Here is a 20,281-nt window from a genome sequence, read left to right as displayed (position 1 = left end):
AAGACAGAGAGAGAGCTCCAGATCACAGCCCTCCTCATTGCAAATGTTACATATTTATCTTGTCATGAGGTAATTGCATGTGCGGATTTAAAAATCCAGAATGATTCCCAAATACTTGTATTATATGTGCCCGATAAAATAGTCATAAAATAGATTTAACACTAGAACTGCCACTGGGTCAAATTTATTCATAACTGCTTTTCAAATTATTTCAAATAGTATGCAACAGATTTTCTATTAAATATCTCTAATATCCATGTCCATACCTGTTATTGACTTTTTACTATGCCCTGCTATTCATTCATTCATTCATTTTATTTTCGACTTAGTCCCTTTATTATTCAGGGCTCGCCACAGCGAAATGACCCGCCAACTTATCCAGCATATGTTTTACAAAGGGAATGCCCTTCCAGCCGCAACCCAACACTGGGAAACACCCATACACACTCTTTCACACACATACACTACATCCAATTTAGCTTTTTCAATTCACCTGTACGGCATGTCATTGGACTGTATATAAGGATATCCTTTATATAGACTGAGACAGATATTGCCAAAAGGTTTGTCCACTCATGTATATTGCATCTACTGGTGTGGTGTAAAACATTAACTAATAACAAACAAACAAACAAACAAACAAATAAACAAATAAATAAATAAATAAATAAATAAATAAATAAATAAATAAATAAATAAATAGTCAATAACAATGCATATGGTCACTCTGTCAAGAAAGGAATGTGACAGGGTAGACAATGGCAGAGAAGAAATTTTTTACTAAAGATAGCATTTATTCAACACAGTGTGTACCTGCAGAAGGTGAAGTGTTTCCCTGTTTAGGCTCTTTGTATACAGTTTAAAAGCTATATTTGTAATTTCAGAAAATGTTTTATATTAATAAATATTTCACAATGAAAAGGTGGACATGTTAAGCTTGACAACATTCAGTTTCAAACACAAAATGAGAAAAAATAAGAAAAATAGGCTAAGTGTAGATACTTACTGTGTGCACATCAGATGTTTTAACCTCCTCTAAAAAAAGCAAAATGGGCATGGGAATGCCAATGAGTACATCTTAAAGGGGCATTTATCATGACAGGGTGGACAACAACTTCAAGGACACGTGCAAAATGATTAATAATATTATGAAAACAAAATAAAAGTTATTAAAATGACTTATTTTATCAAATAAATTGTTAAAGTTGATATGAATATTTAAAAATCTTTTTAATTTTATGTAATTTACCTACATTTTAGACTCACTGAAGTTGGCTGAGCAGTATGAGGGACATGCATGGCAAAATCATACATTCAATAAAAGAATATTACAAAAATTGACAAAAACATATATCAAAACACTTATGCATGTGTATAAAGTTTAACCAATTTTGCATTATGTTCATATAGGACTAATTCACTCTTGTGGGACATTAAAGGCACTTTAGTGATAATGACCCAGAAACAAACTGCTGGCACCAGTGGTTATGAGGACCCTAAATATCCTTTGTGTTCAGTTGAATAAGACAAAACTGCACTGTATACATCTGGTAAAAGTTCATTTAAAAGATTACTGCAACTTAAATAATTACATGCTCTAAAATTGTATTATGTTAATTCTTGATGTTTAGAAGACTGTTGGCTAACTTAAGGCTAGAAAACTCCCAAACAGCCTATAACAAGCCCTAAAAGAGATATGTTTAATTATAAGTAGCTACCAAACTATTGACTGCTAATAAAGCTATGTTGTTTATGTTTAGGATGTTAAGATGTTTAAGTTTAATCACTGTGAAAAATAAGCTTATTATTAACATCTCATTTTTTAGGTTTAACTACGCTTTCTGCTGCAATGAATTGAAAAAAAGTATGTAAAAAATATGTAAAAAGATTTACAATATATGCTTTTGAAAATGCCCATTTCATCGGGTAGTTTTGGTCAGGCACCAATTTGGACAGCACACCCGGCGCAGACGCTCAAGGACCCTCTCAGCATCCAAACATGGCGGCGGTCACAAGGCTGTGCTGTGTCCTACGGTTGTCATTTGAAGGTGCGTTTTGCTTAATATCTCATGTTTTATTAAAGGTGTTAAGCTTTACCGAAAAGGTTTGAAATTGTTGTTTTGTTTGTTGAGTGCTCCACGTAAAGAGTGCGTACGTATAAACGTTTGAAGGGAGAAGTAAGTGTGAGCATGCTAACAGTCCTGTTAGATGAGAGGGAAATCGCATGATTTGCTCCATAAAAATCTACCTGTAAATGATACACAACAATAACATGATACATCTGTCATACAGATAGCATAAATGTCTATGGCTAGTCAACTCTGCCATTGCTGTCAGTCAGTTTTCATACTGACCTCTGAAATCTACAGCATGTGTTTTGCTTGTTAATGTTAATAGTTTGTGTGCTGAATATATTTTATTATTTTAAAATATGAAGTATGTTTAAATTGCATAATAAGGAGAACTTTGTGTAAGCTGCCATGTTGTGTCTGGAGTATTGCTGTTTCAGAAACTTATTAATACAATACTTTATTCTATACTCTATTCTTTATCATATATTTAGCAACCTTGCATGCATTCTTTGTTTTGGTTTGGCTTAGTGATTGTCTGCAGTTAAAATATTCATGATTGCTAGTAGTGGACAGAAGTGATGTTCACCTTTTATTCAACATCCTGATGTTATTTAGCTGTTCTTATTGAGGTAAAGTTGGTTTTATATTCACACATTTGTTCAGCGATAACTTGTGACATGGTCACTATATTGTAATATTTATTCAAAACACCATGCAAATAGGGCTTGGCTGATAAATAATATTTTATCAAATAGCAAAAACAAATTGTCATTAATGATAAGCTCTGGACTTTTTTTTTTTTACTCATTATTGTTCTAAAAGCCAATCGCAGGGCAGAAATGTACATCAGTGGGAATCTAAAAGTGTGTTGTTATTAGAGATGTACTGACTTTTCGGCCGCCAAAACTTTTTTGGTCAAAAGTATGTTTAATATGGCCGAAATAATGTCTTCATTTTTGGGATACTCTTTTAAGTAATGTAAGCATTAACAACCGACATAAAAATATAAATCGTTATCGTTCTATATGGAAAATAATCGTCGAGAACCGAGATTGCATTTTTGCCACACTGCCCAGGCCTACATGCAAGTATGACTTAAAATCAACATTTTATTGCCTGTGAACAATAATGTGCCTTGATAAGTCTTCGGCTACTAATATTATTTCACCATTTAGAATTTTCAAAGAATACTTTTCTGTAAAAATAATGTTAAGGAGAAAGTTAGAGTGTGCGAATACAAAACCAGCTTTACCTCAATGTTGTTCTTGGAGAGTGTAATATGTGCTCCATATATCATTTGTAATAATTGAAGAGCATGCTTTTGGAGCAGTGTGCAGCAGACTGGCTGTTAATCTGACAATTAACACTAGAAAAATATGAATACAAGCTTACAAGCTTTTAAATCATTACAAAATATTATCAAATAAGATAAATTAATGTTTGTGAAAGATGTTTTTGAAAGGCACATTTGTTAGATCTCAATACAGACAAACCATTATAAAATATTTGTTTAAAATAGATGTCTTTTATTTGTAAATGTATTATGAAGGCTTCACAATATATTGTTTTAGCATCAATATCGCAATGTGCGCATCCACACTAGTCACATCGCATGTAATGTCCAATCTGAATTATATTTGACCAGGAGCTAGGGATTTGTATTTGATCATTGTATTTATACAGTTTTTTTATGATTTATGCAAAAGAAACATTTCTCACTTACAATTTTTGTCTTGTTTCTAGTCCAAATATCTACATTTTAAAGCAAAACCCAGATAATTTCACTTACCAACCCCACTAGCAGATAATTTCCTCAAAACAAGCAAAAAAACTCTAATTTTCATGTATTTCTTCTGATGGTGAAAACTGAACAGTATTTACATGGTCTAAGATTTAATTTTTGATATTTGGACTAGAAACAAGACAAAACATTATAAGAAATTCTTTTTTTTTTGCATTGTGTTTATTTATTATCTGTATGCGAATACTGTTAGACTCTTCAGAAAACCGTCAAATCGAGCTATTTAAACCATCTCCTGAAACTGTATTCATATCTCGATATTTGTGACATATGGTTTTTGTAAATTAAAAAAAATTCTTCTGAGCCTTTTATTTGTCTTAGTAAAATTGTAATAATCTTTATTGCTAAATAATTAAGCCTTAACCTAGTTTAGTTTTTTTTCACTTTGCACTAAATGCAGCAAAGTCATAAAGTTAAAATGGTCAACAGTCAAAAGTACAGTTCATTAAAATGCTAAATTACATTGTGGTGATTTAAACAGTTTTGCAGTGATGATGACACCAGAATGGAAAATTCTAAATGCGACAAAATACAGTTGTTTTAGACATTCATACATGTTTGCACAAATTGTTGTCTTAACTTCTAATATTAATCCACAATAATAACTTTTCTTTTTTTTTTAAAGATTAAGAGTTTTACATTGTTACATTTTCAGAAGCCTCCATGTGACACTGAATAGTACAGTCTGAGAGTCTGACTATGCAAAATTAAATTTTTGAAACTTTCTCTGTCATCTGTAGATGTTGCACATGTATATTCCATTATAGTGGGATATTACTCTTTGTTAGAGATCAACATTTTTATGCTTTTCAGAAATGTCCTGTCTACTCTTTTGTTTCAACAGGTGTTGGAGCACTGCGAACTCTAGGGGGCGCTGTTCACTTCTCACACTTGGCAAGACCCAGTCCTACTCATTATGCTCCAGTCACTGTGGCCCTACAGCAGATCAGACATGGAAGCTTCTTCAACAAATGTAAGTCACTATGATTTGAGTCCAATGAGATCAAAAAAGTAAACATATTTGGTACAAGAGTTTTGTGTATTTTCACTAGTCCGATGAGATTTGAGACAAGCTGTCTTATACCTTGAATATAAAAAATGTGCAAAATCGTGGAAAGATTGTATGAAATCAAGTTTCAAGTGTACTTATATTTAGCACATTTACAGCAATGAATGGGAGATAGAAAAAAAATAGAAACAAAGATAAGACATGAAAACAAGAAAAAAAAAGTCCTACCTGGCCAATGAAAACAAGTGGATTTTTTAAAATAAATTTTTTTAGGGGTTTATAACTTTTATTTTGGATAAAATAGTGGACTTTACAGACAGGAAAGTATTAAGAAGCAGAGAGAGGGGAAGGGTCAGCACATACTCGAGCCAGGAATCAAACTCGGGTCGCCGTGAGAACCACGGTGCTATATGTTGGCACACTCATCCACTAGGCTATTGGAGCTGACCCAGTGGATTTTTTAAAAAGTGACTTAAGAATAGTGAGGCTAGGGACACTTCTGATTTTTACTGACAGGTCATTTCGGTCATAGAGAACACAGAATCAATGCTTCATTCTGGGGTGAGAGATTAACAGAAATGTTTTACTTGCAAGATCTTAGACTTCTTGTAAAGGTATAATTGAATGTAATTGAGAAATGTTGTCTTTAGGTTTCTCAGCGATCTCCAGTGAGTGTCAGTTAAGAACTTTGCAATATACCATCTGCTTAATTTTCAATATTCCAGCATGTTTATGTGCATTGAATAGATGTCTGGTTATCATGACCAGGATTACTATTGTTAACTAAATCTGCAAATATAAATACATAACTGTTAATTGAAATGAAATGTAAGTTTTACAAGTAAAACCTTAACTGTAATTAAAAATTATGCCTCGGTCAACTGTTTGAAATACTGTATTATCAGCTATTTAAAGACTACAGTTATTAATCATTATATAAATAAAATTATTGAACCATGAGGACTAAAACTGAAATACATTTTTTTAAATAAAAAATAAATAGCAGTGTCAAAAGCATATTTCAAATTTACTAAAAACTGAAAAAAATAAAATCTTATTCATGTCAGAATCTTTTAAAATAATTTTTGTACATATAGTTGCTGTGTAAAAACTGAAAAAAGTTTGTGCTTGCCTTTTCTTCAGCCCAAATCTTGCTAATGTGGAGAAGTGATGCACGGTCACTGTTTTGCAAAGTCACCAACTATATTTCTTAGACCATGAAATCTAAGTCTCTGTGACTTAATTTGAGAGATTTAAGCAAAAAAAATCTGCTTAACAGCCTGTTCCCTCTTATGTATGCAACCTTGATTGTTCTCCCAACTTTTTGTCTATCTGCTTTTATAAGGATTTGCTCCCAAGAGACATCTTCATTAACACAGTGCAAGCTAAGGAAATGTTACAATTAATAAGAAAAAAAAACTGCATCCAAAAACATTAAGTTTGAAACTGCATGGGGATGTGCCTTCAGCATATCTCCTGCAGATGGTGAGCTTCAGTATACATGCACAACTTTGTGTCTGAACCCTTTTGCTTTTGTGCGCCAGTGTGTTTTGGGGGATGTTTGGCTGTCAGATAGAATTATGATATTTCTTAAACTGCTTTTGTTGGCATCGGATGCTTCATCAGGGCCGGCAGGCCTCTTGGTCTCATCTAATTAAGTCCTAATTAAATCAAAACAACATCAAACAACTCCCAATGTCCCAGATTACCCAACCCCTCTAAACACACACACACACACACACACATTCACACACATAGAGCAAATTTGAAAGAAAGTTTTACTTTTGCATGGTAAAACCAACAGCTGAAATGTCTTAGTGTGCAGTAATTATCCAAATACACAGGTTTACACACTACCGGCAGTGAAAATTAAACCACTCCAAACTGAACTAAATTGAAATTCAACTCTGAAACTGGACTGACACTGGATTGTTTCAATTTACTAGAATTTCCATTTACTAGAACTTCTATGTTAAGCTGCTTTGACACCAATCTACTTGGTAAAAGAACTATAGAAATAAAAAATGAATTTAATTAAACTGTTATTAGGTATCCAACCAATTTTTTTTATCTTATTCCTCTTTCTGTTTTATTGCTCTTGTTTTACTGTATGGTGTTCTTGATTTGCCAGAAAGGCTCCTTTAAATAATATGTATTATTTTATTATTATTATTATTATTATTATTATTATTATTATTATTATTATTATTATTATTATTATTATTATCATCATCATCATCATCATCATCATCATCATCTTAGGGCTGGGCTATATGACAAAAAAAAAATTAATGTCACGATACAAGTAATCTCATATCCTGATAACAATGTACAGTTGATTTATTAGTCCCCTGAATTATTAGCCCCCTTGTATATTTTAGTTCATAATTTCTGTTTAATAGATTTTTTCAACACATTTCTAAACATAGTACATTAATAACCAATGTATAATTACTGATTTATTTTATTGGTACCACAATGACAGTACATAAAGTACTAGATATTTTTCAAAACACTAGTATTTAAACTAGCTTAAAATATAATTTAAAGGCTTAAACAGAGTAATTAGGTTAACCAGGCCATGAATACACTAGAATTTGAGCTTGCGAAGTACTGTCGTTGATTAGACGTTAAAACAAGCTTGCAATTGCTCCATATTTTAAATTTATGTACAAAGAGGTCCTGATTTGATCTTCTATTGGTCTCACACAATCATGTTTTATAATAGAAGTCAAGGGAGGGAAAAGTGCAGTGTGACCACAGCTTTAGGGCAATTAGGCAAATCATTGTTTAATGATTGTTTGTTTTGTAGAAAATAAAAAAAAATGCTTAATTTGGCTAAAAATAGGACAACGCAGTGGCGCAGTAGGTAGTGCTGTCGCCTCACAGCAAGAAGGTCACTGGTTCAAGCCTCAGGTAGTTGGGGCTTCTGTATGAAGTTTGCATGTTCTTATGTTCATATTCAGAGACATGTGGTACAGGTGAATCGCGTAAGCTAAACTGTCCGTAGTGCATGAGTGTGAATAAGCATGTATGGATGTTTCCCAGAAATGGGTTGCAGCTGGAAGACATATGCTGGATAAGTTGGCAGTTCATTCTGCTGTGGCAACCCCTGATTAATAAAGGGACTAAGCCGAAAAGAAAATGAATGAATGAATGAATGAATGGGCTAATAAACCTTTAAAATGGTTTTAAAAAAATTAAAAACTGCTTTTATTCTAGCCAAAACAAAACAAGTAAGACTTAGATAAATATTTAAAAAATATTAAATATGAAATTATTATAAAAAAAATATTATAGGAAATACTGTGAAAATGTTATGCTCTGTTAAACATCATTTGGGAAATATTTAAAAAAAGAAAAATTCACAGAAGGGTGAATAATTCTGACTTCAACTTATATCACAATGTAGTACAATTTCTATAAAGTTCAAATAAATAGTAGTTACAGGTCCAACATAAAAATAAAAATATCTCTAAATAAAATGTTAAATGTAATCAATGTAGTTATAACTTTCTCATTCTGTTATTCATGTTTCAGTCTGCATCTCAGTAGCGGGGTTTAATACTGTGCTCATATAAAATATAAAAAGGTATTACTGCAAATACTGTATTTTGTGATGCCACAAAAATAATGGTAGTGCATGATGGTAAAAAAGACTTAATTTTGTTCATTTTATAAATATATTATCATATTGCACAGCCCTACTCCTGCTCTTCTCTTGAGGGTGTCTTATCATGTGCTAATAGACTGTATAGTATGGTATATGTGGGTTATCAATATCCATGTTTTCCCCATAGTGACAGCTGATGAGCTCTGGCGAGGTGTCTCAGCTGAGACTGGAGCTGGTGCCAGAAAAGGAAGAGGAAAGAGAGCCAAACGAAAAGTGAAGAAAGATCTCAACAAAGGCCAGAGTCTTGGAGAAGGTACATGCACGACTTGCAGTGTTTCCTCATCATTGACCTCTTCACTTCCTTGACAGAACACACGAAAAGCTCTGGTTATACCTGCTATTTTTATGTATTTGTCATTCCAGTCACAAGTGGACAACACTAAGTCGGCTAAAGCTCTAAATGGAGTCTGTTTTGAGCTTGAACACTTTTGATCAAAGCCCATCAAAAACACATTTGCCTGCATTGTTTTGTAGTGTAGATGCTCATGCGGTCGAATGTGTTCAAACAGCCACAAAAGACCAGCTGCTCTCTGCCTACTGACCTGAGTCTTAAACGTTACAGGACATGTTGGTGAAGCGCACTAGACAGATGGTGTTTACATTTTGCTGTCTGAAACCGTAGGTTTGGTTTGAAGCTAAAAAGTGTGCTCTTAACACTTAATTGTTCTGATTGTAACACAAACCCACAGTGTTGGGTGTAGTTTTGTGGCTATCAGCGCAGAATGAAGCTGCTGTTCTCTGGATGGAATGCTTTCATGATAAGTCATTAATTAGTCAGCCATATTGAGGGCAGAGAACATAAACAATGCCACTGAACCTGATGAATTTCAAAGATTTTGCTGATTGTTGCTGCTAAAAATTGTCAGCCATTGTCATATTTTGAGTTGTACTAATTCGTGGAACGGGTTAAAACATTTAAGATATTATGGGTGGCCTAAAGTTATAAGTAAAATCAAGAGAAGATAGAAAAAACTGAGGAGCAAAAGTTGTTTGTGGTTGGCCAAACTTTAAACCAGGAACAGGAGAATTTTGACAACACTCATATTTGTTCTTATCATTTCTGGTCATGTAAGTGAAATATTAGACTAATATCTTCATTAATACTGCTCATAAGTATGTTTTACTAAATTCAGTTTGTCAAATTATCCTGGATACAACATGCTTGTCTATATGATTCAGCAGCTTCCAAGTGTTTTTCCTGTGGTTAAGAGGGCAAAAACAGGCAGAACAATGTAAACAGTAGTACATTAACCATACAGTCCATGCTATTGTTTATCTGAGTATCACCAGTTTGGCCTAAATCTTGATGTGCAAACTCTCTATTGTTGTCTATTGTCCCATATATGTAAATTTTTTTAAGCTTATTTCTCAAAATCCCAAAGTCCGATCACTTCAGAAAAAAAGCTCATACATACACCCACCCGTAGATCTTTTACTAAAATAAATTAGGAACGTGGACAGAAGAGACTGATTTTTTTTATTTACTCCAAATCTTTTAACAGCTACATCAGAAATTCTGTATGTAAATGGTCTGTTATGATTGGCTAATATCCACATTTGTAGACAACTTTATTCTTTGACTGAGATAGTGTATAAACACTGATTTAAGTGTGAGCATATCTGCCCTGCAAAGACAAAATGCCTTAACTCACTAATTGTGGGGCTGAGAAAAATTACTTGAATTATTTTGATCTTGAGCCAACTTAATTATAATTAGGATACTATAATCTGGCGATTATATAAAAGCAACAAAATTGGCTAAAAATACATATCCATGTGATAAAAGATGTTCTGAATATTTCTTAAAATATATATTGAAAAGTTACTGCCTTTTTGCCTTTGCACGGCAGAATTAAATTGTGGTGTAACATTTAATTACCTGTTTTAGACATGTGTACGATTTATTTAAAGGACTTGTGTGGGTTTTCTTCAAGAAGGTTTCTTGAAAAATAACCTTTTTACCCTCTACATACGGCTTTCTTTGGAAAGATTGAAGATCGCCTGTAGATTAAAACAGCTATAAACAGCAATAGCCATTAGCTGTCCATTTTAGTCTGTAGCATTTCTTGAGGTGTTTGCGCTCATGATGTCAGTTAATGAATATCAATCACGGTTGAGCTTCAAGTGTGTAGGTTTATATCCACCGCTGGAATCTAACCTCCTCCTAAGCTGACATCACTCACAGACTGCCACAGTTATTGAGTGGCATTATTTACTTTCTTTTAAAAAGACCTCAGGGGAATCTATCGATTTATTTTCCTCTCTCTCTCATGCTGTCTTTTCTTGAAACGGGGTAGAAACCCATAATAGTTGAGAGTGTGTGTGTGTGTGTGTCTTCTTCAGGTCGTGCTGGATACCTGTGGCCCGGTCTAAACACTCCAATATTTAAGGATGGCTCCATTCAGAAACCCATGCAGCGTGGAGAGGCAGAACAGAAGGAGATGACAGCAGCCCTGGAACGCCAGAGAGATGAATGGGAAAAGCGCAGAAAGGCCAAGATAAAGAAGGAAAGGGGATGGACTGGAGGCTCCTGGGGTGGGGTCAGCCTGGGCCCGTTGGATCCCGGGCCCAATGGAGGTGTGTGAATGAAGAGTTTTCCCATTCTACTGAAAATGTTTGGTTGAGGAGATGTATGGCCGCTATTATGCTAAAGGTTTTGTTTGGAGGTCTCCCATGTTAGGTTTACATCTATCCAAGATAAAAAAACACTTTTTATTCATTATGTGCATTGCATCATCACCTCATATTCACAGTGTCTAAAATGGATTGCTCAAGGATTCGTCTAATCAATCATCTAATGTCTGCTTTCCAATAATCTGCTCTGCCCTGATTGGTCAGATGGCTCATTATGTTTGATTTGTGATTGATCAATTGCTTACAGCATGTTGGAAACAAAAAGGTTATTAAATAAATAGCATAATAGATTACAAAAGAGATCATTTCAGCAGAGACAACTCATTTGAGGCAGTTCAGCACTATTTCTTTCTTTTAAAAAACAACATCTGTCTCTTTGATTTTGACACTTTGTGGATGTTTTATATTCATCTTGTTCTGAGTTGGTACAACATTTGAAAATTAGTTTCTTCACAATCATTAGGAAAGTACATTCTATATATTAGGCATTTAATTAGTATGATTGGAATTTGGACATATTGCATCTGGCATGTTGTCTCATGACCAATCTGTGTCAGGTATGTCAATTTATTTTTAATTATTAGGAGAAGTTGTGCCACCTTTATTGGCAGCTTGCCTTGGCTTCTCTGGGTTGCCAGCTTTGCCGTGGTTCGCGTCAACCTTTTGTAATCTCCTTTTTTTTCAAGCTTTTTGGCATTATCAAGGCTTAATGTGTTCTTGAATCCCTTGAAAACACTTTTTGACGAGTAATTATTAAATCTGAGGATTGATTATTTTAAATTATTTGGAGGATTGTTGGAGCCTAGACACGAGCAGCCTTCTCCATGCACCCTGGAACCAGAAGTCCCAATTTATTTTTAAAAATTCTGTCCCGTTACCTCAAAGGAATACTATCTGAATACCTCTCACTTACTGATTTTTTTTAACCCTTAAAGACCTAGAGGTATTTTGTGGGCACCTAATGGGCCTATATTATTATTTTTTTTTAAAGCAGTTTTATTTTTATTTTAGCAGTCAGCCTCAAGTGTCATATATCATTTTAAACAGGAGAACCTGAAGTTTCAATCTGTATCATTTAAAGGTCCAGTCTAAAATATTTTTTGGTCCAAAAACATATGAAAAGACAGAAAATATTCCAGAATTTTCCAGAAACGATTTTTTAAAAAAAGTGGCATTTTCCAGTTATTTCAAACAAAACCTTATGAAGTTTGTTTTTCTTTCTTTAGAAATACATGCTATGATGTTTTATACTTCCAAAATAAATTTTGTCTACATCCACAATTCACTGAGCAAGTTATAGCAATTTATTTCAATGTTATTCCAAGGCGTTTTTCTATGGGGGAAAAAAATGCATTTATTTACTGACAATGTATTTGCCCAAAAGTTCTGGGAATGAACTAAAGAGAAAAAAAAAATGTTACAAAATAATAGAACAGTGAAGCAAATTTGACTTTTTCCAAATAATATATTTTCAGTTACTATAAACAACACCACTTACAATGAACAAATAAAAAAATAAGAAAATAATAAATAATGTGTCAAAGTCCAAATAAACATGGTGCAAATCCTCAGTAAAAAAATAGATATAAATATTTACTGTACCATAAATAGTTACATAACTAAACTAGATTCAATATGGAACATCTTTAGGTTTTATGTGCCAGCATGGATATGGTTGTCTGTGAATATGGATTTGGATATGGTTGTCTGCAATGCAGACAAACAGCTGCACCTTCATTTGCGTCTTTTGAAAACAGCAAGAGCAGCAGTTCGTCTTTGCTGTGTCACTGTTTTGTCATGTTTCTGTGCTGCTGTGCATGCAAAAGTACTTAGTATGAAAATTATTTCATGCGTTTTTTGCGTTTTATTTAGCCGCGCATAAATGTATGCCTATCTCTCATTCCGTGTTGTTCAAAAAGCTTGTTGATCCACAAACAAAAGCGAAACCTATGCTTATTGGTTGTGATATAGCGAGTTTGAACCAATCTGGGCATGGAGGAGGGACAATGCATCAAAGTATGATGTCTGGTTTGTCCGGAGACACAGTGACGAGCGTTTCTTTGTCAAATCAGCGTTGTCAAATTTTGATGACGTAACCGCACTGATTCCGGAGCCTCTGAAAGTCCGCGAAATGTTATGTGATACAGCACTGGAAAGCTGAGATTCTCTTCTTTATGCCAATCTTTGAATTGTATGAATCGGATCAGCGGATCAAAAGTTATTAAACATTTAAGAGCAATACTTATTTTTAGCCGCGGGCGGCTGTCTCGGTCTTTAAGGGTTAAAGGGGTGGTCCACTATGATGTTAATAAATTTTAGTTTATGTGTAAAGTAGCTGTGTGAACATAAACAACATCTCTGAATGCAATACGCTCAAAGTTCAATGCCAAGGGAGACATTGGTTTTTACTGAATTAGCTTAGCAAAGCCCCAGTGACTAAATTTGGGGACTACAAAAACGCATCTGGGCTAGTGGAATCAAACACTTCAAGTTACGTTCATTCACCATGCACATACACTCCGCACAGGGAAGGACGAAGAGGCATGGCCAGAGGCGCTGTAATGTTATAGTAAAGAAAGTTAAAATGCTTGTTCTGTTTCTGTATTGGGACTTTCAAAGGACACAACATAAAGAGAGAAGTGCTTACAATTTAATTTGAATTATCTTCCAGATAATTATAAAAAATATATAGCTAGCATTTGACAAAGGAGTTTCCAGAATCGCTCCCAATTCAGTGCTGGATTCAGCTAAAAACACAACCTGTATTTTTATTTGTTAAAATTTATCTATTACATGCATAGTTTTTAGCGTTAACGGTATGTTGTAGCAAGGTTGTAAACAACAGGAAATGATGTTTGGCACCATTAACAATTTAGCTACAAATTCATATTTATCCGTGAATCACAGCACATTATGTTAGCTGACCAATCAGAGCCTCTTCATGTTAGCTGAGTAATTGTATATAATCATGTGTGTATATATATATATATATATGAAAAAAAAAGTTTTTTTTTGCATGTGAAGCATGAGCACACATTGCTTTGCATCTTATAAACACAACCAAGCCTTAAAAATATAATCTGGACCACCCGTTTAATACTATAATTTTGCACACACTACTTGACCCACATACTGTTTTCACATTCATATGCAATTTCAGAAGCAACAATTATAAAAGGCAGTGTCTGTAAAAGAATGATGTGGGGCACTTTAGATTTGAACAAATGTCAAACACTTTTAAAAGATTGTGTCGACACGTATTAGGATACATGGTGACACATTTCATCTATACAATATGGTTGTTTTAACACGTGCTGATTCCCAGCGAAACAAGATGCAGAAAGTGCAATCTCCTTACAATTTGCACAGCTGTTCATCTCTGTTCTGCCGCTCACCATCTCGCCGTGCAAATGGGTTTCCTGTCGTCTGATTGGCCGATGGGGGATGTAGGCGCAATCTCTGGTAGTCGTGGTGATGGATTGCCCAGCGACGGTGAAGCCTGGAGCCTAAATCATGTCTAGATCTGCTTCAACAACTTCTCAGCCCTGAGTCACCACAGCTGCACCCCTGCCTTTAAATCCAGGAAATATGCTTGTCTCACACAGGCCAAATGAAACACCTGTAATGAGTTACTGCGGCAGACACAGAGCCCTGGGGTTAGAGGGCATAACACACCGCCTGCCTAAGCTCATTTAACACTTTCTCTGTCCCTGATCAAAAACAAATAGTCTGTGTGAGCCCTTTTCAGCAGTGCCTCAGCCTGTGCTTGCTCATGATCTTTGATGTGTTGTCATTTCTAAAAAGTTGTTGACGTAGTTTTAAAACTTACTTTTGTCTTTTTTTCCTTTCAGAAACCTATGAAGATTTTGATTCGCGTGTTATTGAGGTGAGTACAAATGGAGCCGTTGACATTTTAAAGAAGAAATTCAATTAAATCACATCTAGCTTCTATTATTTGTTGAACCTAGGAGCGAGGGAATGTTCTTCTAAAAAGATATTCTAAAATTGCAGTTAGATATGTTTATAGTATATTTTAAGTGAAGTTTTTAAACTAATTTCGAGAGGAGCACGTGATATAATTGACCGCAGCTGGCCGCCAATTTACACTCAGTAGTTAGCCAATCAGATCTATTCCAAATTACTATAAATAGCCTAGCTAGATATTACTCCCTTACCTTCGTTTTCCGAAGAAACCCCCCATCCACCCCCTATCTCCTCCTTTCCTCCCTTTAAAAAGGGGAGCTCTCGAGAACCACCTGATCTCGTACTCCCCTTACATGCTCTATGGACCTGGCGGGAGCCCTGGGCTCAACTATCTCCGAGCTCAGGGTTCTCTCCCGGGACAGCATGCCAAACCTGCTTACAGTCGTCAAGCAATATCTAAGTGTGAACTCTTGAAATAAAAGTTAAATATATTATTAGTTCTATAGCTATATTAGTAATATAATATTAGTTAATAGTTAAATATTATTTGTCTGATTAACCTTTCTAGTACATGCATTTACATAAGCTGTCTGGTGCATATAAAACCTTTATCGTTTGGTCACTCTAGCTGGCAAAAGCACAGTAACTATGAATTCTGCAAGAATAAAATAAATGGATGTATTTTTTTGCAATATTTAAATGTATACTCTTACTGTTTAGATTAGATTAGCTTCAACTTTGTCATTACACATGTATAAGTACAAAGCAACGAAATGCAGTTTAGGTCTAACCAGGAGTGCAGAAAGTGCAGGATATATAGTTAAAGTGAATATTATTAGCCCCCCTGAATTTGGGTAGTTAGGCATCTTATTGTATAATGATGGTTTGTTCTTAAGACTATCGCAAATAAATTAGCTTAAAAGGGCTAATAATTGTGACCTTAAAGTGTTTTTTAAAAAATGAAAAACTGCTTTTATTCTAGCCGAAGTAAAACATATAAAAATATTTTCAGACATACTGTTAAAGTTTTCTTGCCCTGTTAAACATCATTTGGGAAATGTTTAAAAAAGAAAAAAAAAATCAAAGGGGGTTTAATCATTTTGACTTCATCTGTAGGTTTAAGTTATAAAGTGCAATTATAAATAAACTATGGGTAATATTTTTAGATGAATGTACTATGAACATATACAGATTGTATTAGCTATGGATCAGAGGTATGCAGATAGATAAGAACATGATTACAAATATGTATGTACAGTGGGTATGCACAATTCAAAATGAATAAGTGCAATGTAGTAAGATGAATTTGTGCAATTTTCAATAGTGCAAATATTTAATAGTGCAGTGTTTATGGAGAGTAGAAGTTTGGGGGAGAGTGTAGGGTGTATAAGGGGAGCAAAAGAGTCAGCGGGAGCAGAGTTCGAAAGGGAGAGTTCTGAGGAAAAAGCTGTTTCTCAGTCTGCTGGTTTTTGTCTGGGGGAGTCTGAAGTGCCTGCCTGAAAGGCAGGAGAGAAAACAGTCTGTGAGCAGGGTGAGAGGTGTCCTTAAGAATACTGCATGCTCAGCACAGACAGTGTATGTTCTGGATGTCCTCTATGGCTGGAAGTGGGGTTCCTGTTATGCGTTGTACAGTTTTCACCACCTTCTGCAGTGCCTTGTGCTCAGCAACAGAGCAGCTTCCATACCAGACTGTGACGCAGTTGGTCAGGAGGCTCTATTGCGCAGCGAAAGAATTACACCAAGACAGCTGGTTCTTCTTAAGTTGCCTTGAGAAAACGAGGCACTGGTGAACTTCTTGACAAGGCTGGAGGTGTTTGTGGTCCAGCACAGGTCCTTTGTGATGTGGGTCGCTAGGAATTTGCATGAGACAGGCTCAACTGCCATCCCATTGATGTGAATAGGTCCACAATTCGCTCCTTGGTCTTGGGGGTGTTATGTATCAAGTTATTGTCTGTACACCAAGTGGCCAGATGCTGTACCTCCTCCCTGTAGGCGGTCTCATCAGTGTTGCTGATTAGACTGGTCACTGTAGTGTCGTCTGCAAATTTGATGATGTTCTCAATCTTTTTTTCAAAGTTTTGCTTTGGCAAAATAGCTTTTGATCGATTGTGACCGTAAAGACATTTATAATGTTGCAAAAACATCTATTTTATCTTTGTTGATCGAAGAATCTGAAAATGTACTCTGTAATTAGGGGTCTATGATCTCCGCAATGCTGAAAACATGAGCAGAATTGCATAAATGTAGTCAATAAATGGAATTAGTTGTATGACATGGAATTTTAGAGAATTTAATTTTGTATGAATGAGTCAAAAGTTTCTTTTTAAAAGGAGTAAAATTAAACACTAGATAAAATTAATTTCATTAGCTTTCTAAATTGTATTTTTTGTTTAAGTTTTAATAAGTTAATGAATTAGAATTTTTTTTATGATTTCAAATAATTTGTATTGTTTGTTTGATTTCTACAGTTTAATGTAACCTTTTAAATATGACAAATATTTAAGCAGAACTTAAGGAAAAACAGGTCAGATTTTAGTTGGCAGGCCTCATAGGTTTATCATTGATAATAATTGTAAATATTTTGAGCACCAAATCAGCTTGTTAGAATAGTTTTTAAAGGATCCTTTGACACTAAAGACTAGAGTAATGTCTGCTGAAAATTCAGCTTTGCCGTCACAGGAATAAATTACATTTAAAATATATGAACGTGTAATTTTTTGCTTTGCTTATTTTAATGCGGTCTCAGTTCATTTTGGGATTGCTTAATCCACAAAGGAGGCATACGTTTGCCTTCTTAAAATTGCAGAAACGAGGTAAAATAGCTATGCAGGGAGCACAGTTTTGCTTCATATAATTAAAAAAAAGACCTTTTTGCTAGTAAAGGGCTTTAAAATGTTAGTTAGATAATTGGGGCTGGAACAGAGTGATTATATCGAAGCCTTGGAAATCTCATGCTCGTCATTTCTTACCTTTAGAGAGAATGGTGTGTGCTGTTGGTGTGTGAATCTTATCTCTCTCATGTTTGTGATTGCATGTGTGCATCTCTGAGCTTCTGAACCACACACTTGAACTCCTAAACGGGAGGCAGTGGGGGTACGAAATCTGCTCAGCACAAAATTACCATGTAGTGTGGAGTGTCTGGAGAATTATCTAATTATACACAACAATGAACGTTTGATAAACAAATCTCTGTATAGAATCCCTGGCTGGCACCACAAGACTCATTTGGCAGAAATGTTGCTGAGTTTAGAATGGAAATCAGTATAGCAATTCACATCAGCCCTCGTCTCTCACTCTACTGCGCTTTCCTTATTGTCTTTTCTTTGTCCTCGAATTCTTTAATTTCCATAAAGCTTTACTGGCAAGGAAGCAGACAGGTTTATTGCTGAAGCTTTTGCTTTTCTGTGTGAACATTGCAAGGAATCAAATATAAGGCTGATGATTTAGGTCAAGTGATCTCTTCTCGCTCTCATTAGCTCTGTTCCAAAATCTAGTGAGCTGCCTTGGCTCCTCTTACTGCATACATGGGCAACTGGCTTACACATTAGCATACAGTATAATCAGCTTGGGAAAAAAGAGGTGTAATTTTTTTCTTTTCTTTTTTTTCCACAACAAATTCCACAAAAAAAAAAAAAAAAAAAATATATATATATATATATATATATATATATATATATATATATATATATATATATATATATATATATATATATATATATATATATATATATATATATATATTATTTTTAATTAATATAATATATTTTTTTATGAAATAAAACAGATTTTATTTTTAGCAGCTGTTACCCTAATTATTGAAATTTGAAGGCCTTAAGAATCACATTCTTTTGAAATAAATTTTATTTAGAAATGTATTAGTTGACCATTTTGTTTATCTTGATGTGTCCTTGTTGAATCATTTGGATTTCTTAAAATAAAAATAAAACAATTAACCCAAACTGAAGTTTTGCAGTGCAAAAAGCTTCCTTAGTGTTTAATGAGTAATTTAGAGATATTAATTCAATTAATATCTGAATCATTTAAATCCACCTTAGGTAATTTTTCCATTTAGCTCATTACTGTGCATTGCATCAGGGGTCCCTAACCTTTTTATCATCACGGACGACGCTTAACAATTTTAGCACGGTCTGGGGAGTGGGTGTACGTAGATTGCTAGGCGACCATTAACCGTTTTCTCAAAGAATGACAAGCTAACAAAACATTGCTGCAAATCTGATACAAGTTTTATTCATGGAGAAAATTCGAAAGCTCTGCTGTGTTTGTCTAAGATTATTAGGCTGCGTCCGAAATTGCCTACTACTCAGTAGGTACTGCATATGAATTTAAATGTACTACTCTGCTGTTAGAAAAGTACATTTTATATGTACTAAAGTACTAAATCTGCCATTTTGTCATAATCACGTGACCTACCTGCTTCAGTTGCATCACTTCATTCCCATTCATGAATTCTCTCGCGGTGCATCATGGGAAAGAATAGCATTCATCCGATGTGCACATCAGAATCTCGCTGGAAGTAGTAGGTTATACGGGTAATTCTTGCATACTGATTTTTGAATCCTATGAATTTAGACATACTACTCCATTTGCATACTGTTTTTAGTGTACTATATAGTGTAGAAGTATGCGATTTCAGACACAGCCTTAGTCTTTTGAAATGTATATATTCCATACTATGAAGCTGATTGTTCAGTTCTTGTCACATGACTCGCAGTGTGCTTGCGACATCTGTAAGATTTTTTCAACTGGTGCTCCTGGAAGGTTCGAGCATGTCACTCCCAATATGCACACGCAACCCTTGCTTCTTTATTGGAAATAACAAACTTGTTACGTGAAAGACCTTATATTTAAACATCCGCAGTCATTTGGGATCCCCAGCAGTTGATCTTCTTGCATACAAAGAAATGCTAGATTCACCTGATTTGTTGATAAATAGGTTGCAAATCCATTCCTTGGCAGTTTGTGTCCTTCACTAGGCTTTTTCTCCTTCGCAAAGAAACTTTCCAAGGACGTCTGTTTTTACTTATTTTGCTGCTTGTGGGTTCAAGTGACCAAGATGTAACCGAGAGAATAAAGTTATTTTTCAAAATAAAAGATTTTATAAAGTAAAGAATTGTTCAGACTTAGTTAATGAGTAAAACGGAAATAAT

General features: G+C 34.6%; 1 protein-coding gene across 1 annotated transcript in view; it reads left to right on the top strand.

The window, feature by feature from the left end:
* Nucleotides 1-1,976: 1,976 nt before the first annotated feature.
* Nucleotides 1,977-20,281, top strand: part of mrps5 (mitochondrial ribosomal protein S5) — a 31,306-nt gene continuing 13,001 nt past the window's right edge. The window contains 5 exon segments of the mRNA NM_001076596.1: nucleotides 1,977-2,048; nucleotides 4,718-4,846; nucleotides 8,683-8,808; nucleotides 10,899-11,132; nucleotides 15,041-15,075. Of these exon segments, the coding sequence (NP_001070064.1) occupies nucleotides 2,000-2,048; nucleotides 4,718-4,846; nucleotides 8,683-8,808; nucleotides 10,899-11,132; nucleotides 15,041-15,075 (573 nt within the window). The 5' untranslated portion in view covers nucleotides 1,977-1,999.

This window comes from Danio rerio, chromosome 17 (assembly GCF_049306965.1).
Source record: "Danio rerio strain Tuebingen ecotype United States chromosome 17, GRCz12tu, whole genome shotgun sequence".
In the NCBI taxonomy this organism is placed as follows: Eukaryota; Metazoa; Chordata; class Actinopteri; order Cypriniformes; family Danionidae; genus Danio; species Danio rerio.
This window is presented reverse-complemented; position numbering and strand designations above follow the sequence as displayed.